Below are 18306 nucleotides of genomic sequence, written 5' to 3'. Positions count from 1 at the left end.
TATATTTACTAAACTGCGGGTTTGAAAAAGTGGAGATGTTGTGTATAGCAACCAGATTCTAGCTGTCATTTATTATTTAATGACAGCTACAATCTGATTGGTTGCTATAGGCAACATCTCCACTTTTTGAAATCCGCAGTTTAGTAAATATACTCCCTAGTTGCTAGTTTGATAAAACCCCAAATTTATTTTTGGATACACCTTATAATTCCCCTTGTCAGCTACATAGTAACCATTACGCATACCTGGGAAAAAATACTATGGATGCAACAAATACAGGTTTTTATTTGATATTCTGCCCGATACCAATTGTGGGAAAGTTATGCTTATCACCAATGCAAATTGTGTCCCCCCTCCAAGAGTGAGGAACATTAACTATTACTATTTATATTACACTTAATGGTGCTGCTACATACTACATTTGGCAGTGATCCCACGGAGTAGACGAGAAATCACTATAATAGCACAGTAACCTTGTGCAAGGTCCTTTCCTGTGAACAGTATACAAAACAGACTGTGGTGGCTAGTGTCATATTGCAACCCCCTCCACTGGTAGAAAGTTTCATATTGCTACCCCCTCCACTGGTGGTCAGTGTCATATTGTTACCCCTTCTCCTGGTGCTCAGTGTCATATTGCGACCCCCTCCACTGGTGGCCTGTGTCATATTGTTACCCTTTTCCCAGGTGGCCAGTGTCATATTGTTACCTCTTTCCCTGGTGGCTAGTGTCATATTGTGACCCCCTCCACTGGTGGCCAGTGTCATATTACAACCCCTTTCCCTGGTGGCTAGTGTCATATTGTGACCCCCTCCACTGGTGGCCAGTGTCAACTTGTGATTCCTCCCCCTGGTGGCCTGTGTCATATTGTGGCCCCCTCCACTGGTGGCTAGTGTCATATTGCGACCCCCTCCCCTGGTGGTCATTGTCAAATTGTAACCCCCCCCCCCCCCTCTAGTGCCCAGTGTTATATTACAACCCTCTTCCTTAGTGTATATTGTCATATTCCAACCTCCTCCCCTGGACGCCAGTCTCTTTATGAATACCTCTCCTGGCTAGTGTTATATTGTGACCCCCACCCTTGGTAGATAGTGACATATTGCAACCCCCTGGTCTGGTGACCAATGTGTATTAAAGAGAGCATTCCCTGGTGGCCAGTGTGATGTATAATACCTTTATCACTAGTGGCCAGTTTAATTTGGTGATGACTAGGGAGTACAATGTCACAAAGTCACAATACTAAAACAGTGACCTTGCGCATAGCTCATTTCTATAATGAGAATACAATACAGATTGTTGTGGCTAGTGTCATATTGTGACCTCACTCCTCTGGTGGCCAGTGCCATATTGTGACCTCATTCCTCTGGTGGCCAGTGCCATATTGTGACCTCATTCCTCTGTTGGCCAGTGCCATATTGTGACCTCATTCCTCTGGTGGCCAGTGCTATATTGTGACTTCATTCCTCTAGTGGCCAGTGCCATATTGTGACTCTGTCCCCTGGTGGCCAGTGTCATATTTATAGCCCAGAGCCTGGTGACCAGTGTAAATTACAATGTTCATTCCCTGTGGCCAGTGTAATGTACAGTGCCCTTTTCTCAAGTTGCCATTGTAACACAGTAGTCTATGTCCAATGCAGTGTATTATGTGCAAGGTGTGTACAGTACAATAATGTCCTTACCTCCACTACATTTAGGAGAGATAGCTGCCTCTCCAGCCTCTGCCTCAGCCCCTGCCAAATACAAATTTTTAGCAAATTGGGGTAACAATCCAAATTTTGATTTTCTCACAACTTTAGTCCAAGCAGCCAGTGTAACTTGGTAACAAGAAAACAAGATTATCACCAGCACAATATTAATCTTTCTAATTAAATTAATTAGCTATCTATCATACCTTCCACATATCCCAATTTAGGCAGGACAGTATCAATGTAAGGGCTTTTTCCCACCATCCCAATCGGGTCAGGTTTGTCCCAATCGATCTGGAGGTTTGTAAGGTATGTCCTGGTCATTTCTGCTCTGCACAGCAGAACAGCGGTGAAGCTTGCCACTTGCATCTGCCACTGGTGCACACAGAATTTAAAGGGTGTTCTTGGGGGATGAAAAGGGGGTGGCCCAATGCATCGGAAGTACTGGGCATATAAATAGATGATGATTCCACCAAGGGCATGACCACACCCTTTGATGCATGACCTCTCCCCCTTCATGTGCGCACGCCGATTCTCAGATTTCCCAAAATAAAACGGTGAGAGGTATGATATAATGTCAGCAGAATGGCAGCAGTATATTGGACTGGTCTGTCCCATGTCTCATTTGGGCACAGTCACATCAACTTTGTCTGGAGAATTTACAATGTTCAATGGTTGGATCTTGGTAATGGCTGGAGTCCTGGGAATGGGGCACCAACACAGAGATGTTTTTTTTGTTTTTCATTTGTCTGAAACTAATCAGAGATGAAGATCTTGTTTAAGTGGATCAGAGGAACAAACATTAACAAGCAATTGTCTTCCTATGTAACTGCCCAATTTTGACTTTTTTTTTTTTTTTTTTTAAGAGATAATGTCAAACAATTTATTTATTACTGTAGCTTTGTGGAAGCTAGGAGCTTCATCTGGACTGCTCACTTACTGACCTCACCCAATCTGTCACTCTTTTTGAAAGTACTCATTGATGACAAAATACACCATGATACATGGATCTGACAACTAGTTTCAAAATAACTGCAAAACTCTTGCTCAGCAAATCACCCTAAGCAGAGTGCTGTATACGTGTTTCCATGGACAGATTGCTAACAAAAGGCTGAGAGGTCACGTCAAGGAAATGGAAGATTAGGTGGTTTATATTAGTGTACAATCAGTTGAAGAGCAAAGTGGTTCAGCCTTTGCTGGATTATACAAAAGACTGATGCCCATGTAGGCTAGAGGCATAGGATATAAATCTTTGTGAAGAACTTGGGCTAGATGACTTCGAAGTTTAGTAATGAAGTTGTGAAGGGTAAAGGGGGGAGAGATACGATGGCTCAGTGGTTAGCACCTCTGCCTTACAGCACTGGGGTCATGAGTTCAATTCCCAACCATGACCTTATCTGTGAGGAGTTTGTATGTTCTCCCCGTGTTTGCATGTGTTTCCTCCGGGTGCTCCGGTTTCCTCCCACAATCTAAAAATATACTAGTAGGTTAATTGGTGGCTATCAAAAATTGACCCATCTCTCTCTCTCTCTCTCTGTATATGTTCGAGAATTTAGACTGTAAGCTCCAATGGGGCAGGGACTGATGTGAGTGAGTTCTATGTACAGCACAGCAGAATCAGTGGTGCTATATAAATAAATGATGATGATAAATATGACCTTCAAGAGATATCTGGAGCATCCATCCATGGTAAGAGTGTCAGTAGGGTACAGAGTGTGTATATCCTTAGAAGTGTACTGAGAGTACTATCATCGGCTCCTGCAATGTCCTTCAATAGACTTAAAAGGCGATTTCCACATTCAGATGTTTATTGATTTTATATGCCTATAGAGTGCATTATATTTCCACTTTGTTCTGTGTTTGTAGACATGCATTGTTTTCATAAAGCAGAGTCATTTGTTTGTACTGCCTTGGGTTAGGACACAGGGTTGCTGTACTCAATGTGTTGGATACAGTTTTGTGCTTACTCCAGATAACTCTGCCCTATAATTAAAAACATGGTAAAAAAAAATTACAGAATGAAGCTAGCCAGAAATGAATTATTAGTAAATGTTTGTAGGAAGGTACCGTATATACTCGTGTATAAGCCGAGTTTTTCAGCTGAAAAAGCCCCCCCCCCCCCTCGGCTTATACTCGAGTCAATAAGTTTCCCGTTTTCTGTGGTGCTCGGCTTATACTCGAGTATATACGGTAAGTAAAATAAAATGTAAGTCACTTTAAGTTAGAAACCCCCTTTCCAAATAAGTCTGAAGGTGACTCAGCTAAAGACCCAGCTGCAGCCTCTTAGATGATCTCCCTCTCTAATATGCTCTCCAGCATCCTGTACAATGCAACTGTGTATCTTTTAATACTGACAAAATTATCCAGCAAATAATCGGATCTATTTATTAAGCTGCGATGAGCCAGAATTTGGAGAAAACAGCTGAACTTATCAAGGGGTTAACGTTATAGTAATTACCAGCAGCAGCGATACAAGATGATTCTCCCTGACCCCCTCTCATCACCAATGATAAATTGATCCAAATATGTTCGATCAGTTGTCAAATATATAATAGTGTTACAATCCTGCAGCATATATAAATATCCAGTTGATTCGCAAACAAATGCCGCCCCCAATTACATATAAATAAAAATACCAAAAATTATTTTAAAAAATACTTTGTTAAAATTAGTTAATTGTTACAATAGTTTATATTATAAAAAATATAGCTATGTAGATTTCACAGTATGTAATTCATAACATCCATCACATTGGCTCCAAATCTGTTTATTATTTACCAAAATTGAGGAGTTCAGAACAAATTTACTGGAATCAGCTGCTGTTTTAACCCCTTGAATGCCATCTTACTATTTCTTCAACCCAACCATATGTTCAGCATATATAATAGAGCCCCCAATGTAACAAGCCGACCAAATTATTAAACATATATTCCCCCCCCACCACCACACACACACAATTATGCATAGGCATAATCTGAAGATATGTACATTAATTAATTTGGGAGTAGGTCCGCTCTGCTCTACTACACAAGACACTGAAGGATACTTGCAATACCTGTGTGGAATATAAATTTGCAAAAGAATGCCCAGATTTTTTTTTTTAAATGAATGCTACCTGTTAATAATGTAGGCAATAATGATAAAACAGTTAAAGTTTTTTTTTTTATATTTTTTTTTCCCAAGAAATACACTTATTAGGATGATCTTAATGTCTACTGAACATAAAATACATATTTACAGTTACTCTGATTGCAGACACATTGAGGCATGCATGCTTACACCACTGTCATCACTACTAATCAGCACTTAGACTAGCCCTGTAGCTGGAGCAGGGGCAGATTGGGAAATTAAAGTGGCCCTGGAAAAAATTATTGAAGTGGCCTCATGTGGGTGGGACCAAAACAATGGTAGGTGTGGCCAACACAAAAGTGGGCGGTATTTTGAGCTGCAATATAGCAGGGCCCCCCCTTCTCTCACACACACACAGTACAGCAGGGCCCCCCCTACACACACACACACACACACACACACACACACACAGTACAGCAGTGCCCCCCCTTCTCTCTCTCTTACACACACACACACAGTACAGCAGGGACCCCCTTCTCTCTCACACACACAGTACAGCAGTGCCCCCCCTTCTCTCTCTCTCACACACACACACACACAGTACAGCAGGGACCCCCTTCTCTCTCACACACACAGTACAGCAAGACCCCCTTCTCTCACACACACACACACACACACACACACACACACACACAGTACAGCAGGGACCCCCTTCTCTCTCAGTAGCAGCAGCCCCCCCTCTTCCCTCACACTTACCTTACAGGAGCTGCAGGAAAATTCTGTCTTCTCACATGGGACGCACCTGTTACATGGTTCATGTCCCATGTGACAGCTAGCATTACGGGGATTGGAAGAGGGAGGGAGGGACGGATCTATAGATCCGCGGCCACAGAGGAAGCACAAGCGACCCAGCACCACACTGACACATCCCCCCCGCCCGCACCCGATCCGAGGGGGGCGGGGCTTGGAATTTTTTATTTTTTTTTCTTTCTTTAAACTCCCCCAAACAGACATCAGGCCGCCTCCTGTGGCCGCCAGCCTACCGGGAAAATTCCCGGTAGTCTCTATGGCCAATCCACCCCTGAGCTGGAGCAACAGATACAGCAGAAAAACAAGTAACTTTGAGATGCCCAAATCTTGAACTGAATATGGCTGCGTGAGCTCCAGTTTGGCCCTTCCTTACTGTACAATGACTATGGGGAATGCCCCTTCCTCGCCTGGTCCCCTCCCAAAAATCGTAAGCAGTAGTAAGTGTATTTTGCGTACGCAGATGAATTGAACGTTGCTGCATTTAGTTGCATATGATCCATTTCTGGGCATGCACAGATCATATTTGCCTATTATACACACAAAATCAGCATTTACATTGCTTGTTGAATTAGCCTCATAGGCTTCATAGACTGTAAAGCTGAAGGTAATGGACACTTTTCAAAGTAGCTATTTTCATATTTATATATATAAAAATATTTTGCTTTTATAAAGGTTAGGTCATTGCTAAGAAGCTATTTAGCAAGTTAAATATTTTAGTCTACATTGCTGACTCATTGTCCTAGAAAATGAGCACAACACATAACCTAATGATGCAGATCTGTGTACGATTATTTACTACTTTTCTTGCAATTTCTGCCTGGCCATCATGGAGGAAATCATCACATGTGGGCCTGCTCTGGTAGCATGCCCTGAGGAGTGGGTGGAGGCGAGTGTCAATGCAGCTTTCCATAAACCAGACCTGTCAGGATGAGTATTCATTACTTGTCAGCAACAGGTGCCAGATATCAGCTGCGTGTGGAACATAGGTTAAAAATGAATAGTGACTTTAAACATTTCCAAATAGTCAAAACACATGAAAAAAACTGTTTCTCACTCCTAATAATTCAGAACACAATTTATCCAAGTCAAGCAGTGCCCCTTAATCCCAGCCAGAGGCATTTATACTTCAAACACAATGGCTTAGTCACACTGATCCTGCATTGTATACTAGAAGAAAATGTGTTTTTAATTACCCTGCATGCAAAACATATTGCATCATGGAATGGTTTCAATTTGTTGCTGATAGTTTGCTTTATGGAGGCAGCCATATTGTAAACAGAAACAATATTCAGACTATCCATTGTGTAGAACCTGTGAATCATGTCTCAGGTAATGTCGATAGAACTTGTCACTTGATAGGCTAAATATAGATGAGGTCAGCCGACAGAATCACTATCTCCGCTGTGAACGTGTGACAGGTATACTATAAGAAATAGTTGATCTTCACACTAAAGAGCCGTTTATCAAACTTAAAAACATACAGAAACTGATGTTTTTGGGTGATTTAGGCAAATAGGCTGTAACTGCAGCATTATATAACTGCAGTCTATAGGCTGTAACTGCAGCATTATAAAACTGCAGCCTACAGCCTATAACTGCAGCATTATATAACTGCAGCCTACAGGCTATAACTGCAGCATTATATAACTGCAGCCTACAGGCTATAACTGCAGCATTATATAACTGCAGCCTATAGGCTATGACGGCAGCATTATATAACTGTAGCCTATAGGCTATAACTGCAGCATTATATAACTGCAGCCTACAGGCTGTAACTGCAGCATTATATAACTGTAGCCTATAGGCTATAACTGCAACATTATATAACTGCAGTCTAGTCTATAGGCTATAACTGCAGCATTATAAAACTGTAGCCTATCGGCTGTAACTGCAGCATTATATAACTGTAGCCTATAGGCTGTAACTGCAGCATTATAGAACTGCAGCCTATAGGCTATAACTGCAGCATTATAAAACTGTAGCCTATCGGTTGTAACTGCAGCATTATATAACTGTAGCCTATAGGCTGTAACTGCAGCATTATATAACTGCAGACTATTTGCCACCATCACAGGCTGGATTGTGTGCATACACGGGCCGAAGGTCTCACATGCACAGTACAGATACCAGGTCAGAACCTGGAAGTTCCTTAAGTTACTGCTACAATAAGCAAGCAGTGAAAGAAGTATCAATGGGCATAGTCATCACTGGGACAGCGTCTTATCAGATGTGGTGTTCCGGCATGACTGGTAAATTGCTCTGTTATCACCTGTCATTACTGTGCACAGTGGCAATAACAGATGTTACTTAATGGGGCAAAATGTGAATATTGTTAAATAGGTCCTTAAATTTGATCTAAAGAGTGCAACCAAATAAAGTATCTCCAAATAGAACAGTTTACACAACATGCATTTAATATATAATAAAATGTATACATAAGGCAGCGTCAAGCGGTCACACGGGCTGCAATGCCAGCAGTAATGCTTTGCAACAGGCCTATGTTATAAGGATCAATGATCTCTTTTTTATAAACCTGTCCGACATGCTTTCTGCTTTATTCAATGCTAGTTGACTGGAGCAACGTGGGCATTCACCCTTACACCACCCACCTTTGGGCAAATCTGTGGACATGTTGGTCACACAGATGCAGGACCAAATTGCACAAATCTGAATTAACATTGACAACTAAGGTTTGTTTAATTGACAGGAGGAAATCCACTGAGATTGAACATAACATTACTGTGTCTGTCTTGCAAGAATCTGTAGCTATGATTGTGTTATAAAATATTGAGGTGATTAACCAAGGGATTAATAGAATTGCCAAATACAGTATATGGCAGTTAAATTCATTGTTGCCTCTCCATGGGAGGGGGTGGAATGAGGTTGTCTTGGCTTCATCTGGATCAATTCTAGACTTTAGAAAAGGTTTAAGTCAATGTATTTTTATTCTTTTTCAACATCCCTAATGTAACTAGTATAAAGAACGCTTATGTTATTATAATATAGCAACAGTAGATCATTGACTGATACAAGCTGTATTTGGTAATTGTTACACAGAAAATAACTGTGACTGTTACTCAACAGTTAAGATAATATTTTAGCTCAGCAGCAGAATACAGGCTGCTACATGCAGTGGTTTTATGCACCGTGACAAGCACTTCTCATTCGCTGTGACACTGCAAGGGGCGGATCAATTGGAGTCTTACCTCAACCAATCCTATGCTGTTTTTTCTAACACTCATTAACCAACAAAGCTGCTATATAAGCTTAATACCATGCTCTATCAGGCTCACCAAAAATGGCCACTTCTAATTTAGGGAAACAAGAATATTGATGAAATTTACTAATAAAGAGGTAATATTCCATGGGTAGCATTATACTGTTATAAACTGCTTTACATTTTGCTGATACTAGATTGAAAAAAGACCTGGATTTCTCTTAGTACAAAACATACTTGTAAGACTAAAACTTGGTAAAGTTTGTATTTGTTATGAAAGTCAAAATGAGTTATAGTATTATGGATTAATCCTGGTGAAGGTTTAAATGAAACTAATACTGACAGACAAAGATGTGTGAGAACACGAAAGTGGGGGAAAGGAGAGTTGTGTATATGTAATCAGGGGCAAACGCAGGATTTGTAGAGGGGGGTTTCCACACCACCAGTGGGCGTGACCAGCATGCATGGGGGCGTGGCTATAATATTAGACAGTGCTTGGCTGCTCTCCAACTCTTCATATCCCTATAATATACATGGGCAATGCTGAGTGCACTACTGTTAGGTACACGCAGCTCTCCCTTTTCAAGCAGAGCCATGTGATGCGGGGGTAGAGTCCAGCCCCCTCAATTATACAGTGCTCCATGCTTGGAGGGGGGTTTCCAGGCACTAGAAAAACCCCCTCGATTTGACTATGCTAATAGATGGACACAGGAAAAACAGACTTCACGCATTGGGGTATTGATGACATTTTGAGCCATGCAACCAAACACTATGATAGCCTCAGTCACTCACACGCAGGGTCCACAAAGTACACACACACAATGACAGACTGCTAATCACTCTGTAAATACATTAATTCTCAGGCTAATATATATCCTGACTTTCTCTGGAAATTCTACATTTGTCACTAGAAACATTTACCTCATACTTATTTTCTAGTGTTTCAGAATCTTGATGCATCCAAATTAACGTAAGATTTTACTAAATTGCTGTAACTGTTTTACTTTATTTGGCACCCAATTTAGTATAGGGGTAAAATAGTATGGTCTGATAAACTTCTGGTCACATAAGTAACTTAATTTTCATTTCACAATGATGGAGGCCTTAGTTAAGAGTCCCATGTAACATTTGACTGATCTCCCCTGACTCGCACTCATGGATTAAATTCCAATGAGGGTGCCCATTTTTGTAGAGTTTGTATGTTCTTCCTGTGGTTGTGTGAGTTTCTTCCAAGTCTTCCAGTTTCCTCCCACACTCCAAAATTAACCCTAGTGTGTTTGTGTCCATGTGGTAGGGAATATAGATGGTAAGCTCCACTGGGGCAGGGAGGGATTTGAATGATTAAATACTCTCTGTGCAATAAGTGGACGCTATATAAATAACTGTTACAATAATAAGTAAGTTATATTTTAATGCTTGTATAAATATTGTAAGAACCCAGTAGTACCACTCTTCAGCATAGTGCATCATTTAGATCCTGCTATATTTTAAACTTAGTTTCACGTTAGTAGTTCAGGTAATGCTGGAAGCTGTAGTCTGTTCTATATTTAGAATGTATTGAAAACTAAACTACAAATACCAGCTCCAGAAGGTAGTCATTAACCCATACATCTACCGTATCCATCAGCAATCTAGAGAAAGTCCCAGAAGGACAGATTGGTGGTGTTGGAGGTTAGACATAAGGGTGTAGGAGTGAATGGGGTAATATGTGAAAGCTGTATAGGACAGATGACCAAGTGGTGAGCACTACAAAAGCTTTAGCTCTCCTCTGTCGTCGCTTCCACAGTATTAGGTTCACAGCAGAGGAGTGTCTGCTAATTGATGTAGACTAACTGCATGGAAATATCCATACCTGTCAAAAGTCCCATAGTCTAGAGGGTTAAAGGGAAGTGTCCTTCAGATAAATGGGGGTTGTTCTTGGAAAACCAGATGTCAATTGGACTCTCCCAATTGGGCAGATATAAAAGATCTGAACGTTTGTATGCACACAGCATCAGCCATAAGTGGTCATTGGAGTCTATTCTGCTTCTTTCTCCTCTCTCCTTTCCCCAGCCAAACAAATGTCTGATAAGCAAGCAAAGAATTTCTACCCAAAGTTAGGAAAAGGTGCTGCAGACAGTGCGGTGGAGACATGTTTGGCATACACATTAAGAACATTGGTGATGCTAGAAATTAACTTATATAAATACATTTTTAGAACTTCATTAGATAAGTTGTTTTTTTTTTAAAAAAAAAGGGGGGGGGGGGTTGGTGCAACTTTAAAACTACACTCCCAGGTAGTTTTAGTTTGAAAAAAAAAAAAAAAACACCCTTCTCTAGGGCTTCATTAATTAGCACCCCAGGTGCTGCTCTGTGATTCGCCTAAAAGTCCAGACAAAACATGTGAGGGAGGTTGGGTGTGATGCTCTGGAGGGGAGGGGGTGCGCAAAAGGACCAATCAGAAGCCACAATCATAGATGTTTTGGCTTCTGTTTGTCCTGCTCCTCGTACTTGCCCTCAGCAGCCATTTTAAAGCATACTTGCCTTCTTTTACTATAGTGTTTCTGGGAGATATGGAGGGGAGGTAGGAAGGGAACATGGCCAAGGCTTGATAATGTGATTCAGGTAATCAAATTGAAGGGTCAATCGCTTCTCCAAGACCCACCCACATCGACAGAGACGTAATTTAAAATTTCAGTGCTTGGGGCGGGAAAGAAAAATGCCCCCTCTCCCCCCTGCTCTCAATGTTAACCAAACCTAAAATATTCATGAACTGCAACCCCCCCCCCCCCCCCTTCCCCCTTCAGAGCTGCACCCCTATCGGACAGCCCTAGTTACGGCCCTGCATATGAATAAACACTGAGTGACAAATACATTATGATGCAGAGTTTTGTGGCGCATTACAAAAAAAGTTGATGATGATATTGCAGATATAATACCTGTGTATAGAATAGAGCACTGCTCAGGATTGAGTTTGTGTGGGCAGACAGAGATGAGTTCAGTATAGAGTAGCTGTCTCACTTATGGCACAGTTGCAATTAAAGGACTAGTTCAGGTCTAACCTGTGGCTCTCCGGGTGTTGTGAAACTACAAGCCCCAGCCTTCTTTGCCAATAGCTAGACAGCTAATTGCTTGCATGACATGCTGGGAGTTGTAGTTTCATAAAACCTGGGGGAAAATTTATCAAGCTGCGACTTTGAAAAAGTGGAGATGTTGCCTATAGCAACCAGATTCTAGCTGTCATTTTGTAGAATAATAGATAAATGGTAACTAGAATCTGATTGGTTGCTATAGACAACATCTCCACTTTTTCAAACCCGCAGCTTCATAAATTTACCGCCTGGAGAGCCACAGGTTGGCCAGGCCTGGAGTAGTTTATTAAATAACAAGTTACCCTTTAGTGACTACAAGACGGTCTAACAAGAGATTGTCTCCAAAATAGTAACTTGATATCTGTATCAGGAAGCTGAAAAAGTTATTAGTAAATAAACTTTGTACCTGGGTGACTTAAGCCCCATTAGGTAATAAATGTCGACAGCACAAATAACGTTAAGCTGTTTTAATCAAACAAACGAATGTTTGTCTTTAAAGCCTCAGAAGCATGATGTGGCAGACGAATAAAACACACGACTGCCATCACTGTGTCTGAAACTGGCTCGTTTTCCCCACTTTATAAAGCTGGATTAGTACAAAAAAAGTCAGAGAGAGAGAGGAGAAAAAAAAAAAAAAAGACAAAAAAATCCATCCCAGAATGAATCACTTCCCTTTTCTGTGCTGGTTGCCAGTCCCAGGACTCCTCTCGTAGCAGTTTGAAGCTGCGGTCGATTTGCATTTTGTGGAGTAAAGGAGGGTTAGAGCGAGCCGCACACCCGCTAGCTGACACCCTCTGACACTCTGCTGCCTGTCTTCCTCTCTGCTCCTAGGATGTTGCAAACCCTGAGTGACTGGTTTTGGTGGGACAGAATCTGGCTGCCGTGTAATTACACCTGGGATGACTTGGAAAACAGCGAGGGAACCGGCTTCGTGTCCCCATCCCAGCTCTATATCACCATCCCACTTGCCCTGGTCTTCATGCTGCTTAGATTCGGATTTGAAAGGTAAGAGATCACCCTCCCCTCTTCTTTCTATGTCGTAGAGCACAAGTCAGACATCCACCATAACCTCTCAGCAACTTGTTGAATAACATTGAATGATTCTATTATGCAATATTACAGGGAGGTGGCAGAGTGCTCACATTAATATGGGTAGATCAGAATATCCCCTGGCAGTCTATATAAAGGTTTGATTCATGCAATGAAAGGAACAGACAACTCCTCAGCATCTGGGTGGACACGTTGCTGTATCCTGGGTAGTAACTTGCAGTTAGGGCCGTGTTTGGGGCTGGCAGTGACTTCTCCGGCAGTGACCTAGCTGGGACTTCTCTAAGAAGGAGCCTTGTAGACAAGGTTCCATCTTATTCTGTATGCGGTCACCTCGGGCCTAGAGCAGCAACAAGTCCGTGACTACACAGCGAATGTCAGCGCCTGCGGGCGAGGTGATAGAATGCAGCTGGGATTCCAGCGCCGGGTGTTGAAGGGTTAATTAGGTGTGCTTCTCTATAGAGCGCCCTGTGCAGGGTACAGCGCCGGGGAGAGCATTACATCTAGCGGGCTACAAGTGTAGAGGTAGCCGGCCCGGTAGTCTCCCAGCTAGGCCTGCTGGACGGAGCCTGTCCCTAAGAGTGCAGCCTTCTGCGGGGTGAATGGGTTCCCCTTTCGTTTATTAATGCACTATGTAGTAAAGCCACTCACAATAAGACTAGAGGATCTGATGACAAGTCCGCTTTAAGTTACAGCCCTCATGTTTATCTTCTTTCACACAGTGTTGTCTCTTTCAAGGATAATATTATTTTAACTAGATGATGGCTGAGCCGCAAGGATATTTGTACAGGGCCAGCTAGACAAGCAGATCTAAGTCGTACATTAATTCACAAAATACTGTAGCAAAATGATAGATACATGAATGAAACACTTTCAGTATAAAACATGAGATGGATTTTAGGATTCTAAATATAGTATTATGTTGGGCTCTGTACAATGTTTCTGCCTTAGTTTGGGAATACATGGCGTCTGCTACTTAGGATGGTGCTCAATATTTTCTTGCTGTTACTTATTTTCAAGATGTTTGTGAGATTAAGATCATGGAGTTAGGGCTTCAAGTAAAGTCATTGGTGGATTGAGATGATCTGAGAACCTGGGTTGTACTAACACCATGGGCCTCCTCCCCTCACACAAGTTTTAACTACATGTCGGACATACATTATGTGGTGTGCTATGTACAGTTCCCCAAGCAGTGCTGGATAGCAATAGGTGTGGGGACCCTTAGGCACCAGCTTTTAAATGGCCATTGTGCTATGTAAGAAGAAAAAAAAAAAGGTGCTGCCATTTCATTAATTTCTAAAAGGCCAGAAATACATTTGAATATATGTTACTTTTATTTACTATTTGTAAATAAAAAATACACTGTATATTGTACATATTTTTATTTTGGAAATAACGTCATATATACATGAGACACATTACATAAATATTTCATAGATAACTGTAAATATGTTCAGTATATTTATATTCTTTTATATTGTGCCTTTTTCCCAATCGGGCTCAATGCACTTTACATGGTTGCAGAGGGTGAGATACAGCTGCTATTCTGTGGAATCATTCACATCACATCAGTCCCTGTCTCATTGGAGCTTACAGTCTAAATTCCCTACCACAAACACACACTAGGGTAAATGCACTACGGTGACAAAAATGCATTGTGTGCGTATCTACAAACATACTACAGTACATCACAGTACATAACCATGTAATAGAAAAATATCTCAGATATTTAATCAAAACTGAAGTTTAAGTCACTAAGGGGTATAAATGGTGGGTACTAAATGGTGGATTTGAAAAAGTGAAGATGTTACCTAGAGAAACCAATCAGATTCTAGCTGTCATTTTGTGGAATGTACTAAATAAATGATACCTAGAACAACCAATCAGATTCTAGTAAAAAGCTCCACTTTTTCAAACCCGCAGTTTAGTAAATATGCCCCGAAGTCTCAATATTTTATGTTTCAGCGTAGAAGGTCACTAGAAGGCAGAAACATTGATGGACACTGCTTGGCCGTTTAACGCTGCTCTATCACATAGGAAAATATTTTCCAAATTTGCCTCCTCCCCTTAGCCGGTGACCCAGGGTCTGCTTCGTGTTTTTCCCGGTTCTCCTTTGTTTCTCTTACAGCCCTGGCAGATAATTGGGGGGGACGGGGGACTGTGGGCAAGGTGGCCTAATACAAGCAGCAATCAAGAGATTGAGTCATTTTAAAGTAGGTGAGATTTATTGGTATTCGTGTTCTGTATTTCAGAAATGGGAGAGATCTGAGAACAACCAGTGCATGTAGCACCCCCACTGGGGCCTGGCTAGGTGGATGGGGTATGATAGGAAAATATTATTTCTAGATGGCAGCGCAGCTTTAATGGACTATCCTCCGTTTTGATTGGGACATGTGTGTATGTTAACACATGACTGAGACCCCTCCCGCTTTCTCCCACTGGCTTCCTGCTCATTTGATGACTAAAAAAAAACCCATAATAAAAACAATACAACTCTGCACAGTTTAATAATATGGCATAATAAAAAATAACAATATCACCTTGCTGTCATTATTTTTATTACCATGGTATAACTATAAAACTGATATATTTCCTCAGATGGCTTCTGAGCCATGGCATTACTTAGTGCTCTGGACTGTTGACCCATATGCTCCTTTTATAATCTGCCACAGAGTACTGTAAACAGACAAATTTACTGCTGTTGTGTATGCCAAATTGAGCCATTTTGTCGATATGTTTTTTAGTTTTTTTTATTTTGTTTTTATTTATTTCAACCCAGCAACATCCATTTAATCCTTCAGATCTTACATTAGGCCTGTACTGTAGACAAATTTAGTTAGACATCTACCCTCTGATGACTTTAATTTATTACCTTGTGCGTGGACTTCTGCAACTTCTACTAAATTCTCTTTCTTCCTAGTTTCATCCTATGCTGTCTTCTTTCAGCTCTTTTAATTGTATTTATTTTTTTCATTTCCGTCATTCTGTACCGGTCTCCAGACAGACTTGTAAATGTTTGTTGCGCTCTAATACAAAGCTGATCACTGGATACAATTGTGTCAATTGCAAAGCGAAAAGTAAATCTGTGTTATAAGAACAGAGAAACAGGGAGAAAGATAATGCAATGTATTTTTGTACATTGCTGGAATTTCCCCTTCTTCTCTCCCCACCATTTTTTCCTTATACCTTTTTTAATTTTTATTTTTATATATGAACCAAGCATCAAATGTTACATCTACTATTGATATTTATTGTTCATCTGTATTTGTTTGATTGTATTTATTTACTCTCTTTATTGGATATTTATCTGTCATTTGTTTGTAATTAACTGATGCTGTTAATAAAACATTGTGAAAAAAAGCAGATGATGGAAGGCGTACGTACGTGAGCCAATAAATTAGTCACCTGGATTGTAAAATGACTTTATTGAACTGGCTTGGCTGTTTTGTTTTTGTCAATCCCTAAAAAAAAAAATGTGTATGGTGGCCAGAAATGATTAACGCATTGTAAAGGGGACGTTATCCAAATATATTATGCAAATACAGGACTGTGGTGATGTTTGCTTTTTTGTATGGAAGAACTACGCACCTCTGACCAATTCTTCATAAAAGTTATCTGCCTCTTCCATACACATTGCTGGCTAGTGAAAGACCTCACGTCCTGGTCTCTTGGGGGCATCGTGAGTCAGTCACTTCCCTGTGTTGCTCAGACAGAGGCAGTCAGGAAGCATCGGGTGTGTAGCAAGAACCAGCATATTTAATGTTGAAGCTCCTATATGTACAAGCATTTTGCAGCCATCCTCAAATGCTCTTCAGGTTCTAGATACACTCCTGACGTACATAAAGCATCATTTATTGCTTTTCCCTTTAAAATGCCAGGGAACACTCAGTGCTCATAGCACTTAATGATGGAAAAGCAAATTGATTTCACTGTCCCTGAATAAAATGGAAGTTGATCATAAATGAAAAGGTATGCTGTAATATTTATAGATAATATATAGCCAAATCCCCTGTGACTGGATCACGTAGAAATAATTTATTGCTGAAATTGATTTCAATTAGTGGCGCAGACGTCAATTTATATCCTTGCAAATGTACTGATTTTTGATACTGTTATATTTTTGTATTCGAAATGTACTGATATCTGATACAATAGGCAGATTTTGGAGGAGATTTTATTTGTAACTTCTGAGAAAGTATTTCATGATTTGGTTTTGTAACTTTTCTAAAGGAAGCCTCATGCTTATTTAGTCTTTTCATATGAAGAGACCAACACGTCTTTTTAGCCTTTTAGCACAGCAGGGAGTCGTTACTCATTGTCCTGCCTTCTTAAAGTGAAAGGAAACCTCTGAACAATGTGATTGTGAATATCACAGATTAGTGTAAATTTTGTTAAGTATAAATTGCATTTAAAATCCAAGATAAAGAACATTTCACATCCTGATCTTAATATTGAAATGAAAAAAGAGGGCTGGTTTACCCCCTGCCAGGCTGTATCCGAAACTGTATAAAAACGAGCATTATTTGACCATGTAGCATTATACCACCTCAGACTAGTGTATGTAACTGTCCTTTTTAGGACACTTGAGCTAATAAACATTGCTTAAAGGAACCTTCTTTGACATCTACTTACCTGCTGTAATTCCTGTGACCTGCAGATTAGACCCAATCTAATCAGTTTTCCGGCTGAGGTTGGGACCCAGTGTCTAGTACCAATGCTCTGCCCGGTACCCTGCATCTCTTGCCAGTGTGATAGGCCAGAATGAACCATCCACAGCAACCCTGATCTGAAGGCAAGAGGTCAGGGGTACCAGGAGTGCCAACAAGGGGGTACACTAGCAGCGAGAGTGTCCCAGAAGGATGCAGCTCTAGGGGCCAGTGAAGGAGCCTAGGGGTGGCAGCAGCAAAAGGGTGCATTTGGGAGAAAGAAAGGGGACGGTGGCAAGGCAAGCCTAGCCAGTCCAATAGACGGGGTGACATAGGCGGTCCATCCTGTCATATCCCCATTTTTGTTCCCTGATTTTACATACATAACCCCCCCCCCCCCTATCACACTACACTCATTTTACTTTGCACAAGTGTTCAGCATGGTATAGTCGTTCATATTACTAGTAGTGCTAGCAAAGCAGACGTTCCAAAATAATTCACATACTTTTTTTTTTTTTTTGTATAATCTCTTTTTATTGAAGTGAAACAGCATATACATATGTATGCAACAATAACACATAAATATATTACTTCAAGCATTTCGTTGCACATCAACAATTACAGGTTCACCTAGAGTGGCGTATAACTGCTTGACCTTTGTTATAGAAATAGAAATAAAAGAAAGTATAGGGGATAGAAAGATAGAAGGGGAGGTTGGGAGGGAAGGCCTGGGGGGGGGGGGGGTGTGGGTTAGTTGGGTTTCA

The 18306-nt window shown here is 41.0% G+C and overlaps 1 protein-coding gene across 2 annotated transcripts in view; it reads left to right on the top strand.

The window, feature by feature from the left end:
- Positions 1–18306, top strand: part of CERS3 (ceramide synthase 3) — an 86465-nt gene that overhangs the window by 18634 nt on the left and 49525 nt on the right. The window contains exon 3 of one of the 2 annotated variants that reach the window (XM_075207673.1): positions 12681–12854. In XM_075207673.1, the coding sequence (XP_075063774.1) occupies positions 12682–12854 (173 nt within the window). In that variant the 5' untranslated portion in view covers position 12681. Of the gene's footprint in view, positions 1–12505; positions 12855–18306 lie in introns of those variants that run through there. The other variant, XM_075207672.1, reaches the window with a different exon arrangement.

Source organism: Mixophyes fleayi, chromosome 4 (genome assembly GCF_038048845.1).
Source record: "Mixophyes fleayi isolate aMixFle1 chromosome 4, aMixFle1.hap1, whole genome shotgun sequence".
NCBI lineage: Eukaryota > Metazoa > Chordata > Amphibia > Anura > Limnodynastidae > Mixophyes > Mixophyes fleayi.
The sequence above is the reverse complement of the archived record's forward strand: the minus strand, read 5'-3'. Positions and strand labels throughout refer to the sequence as shown.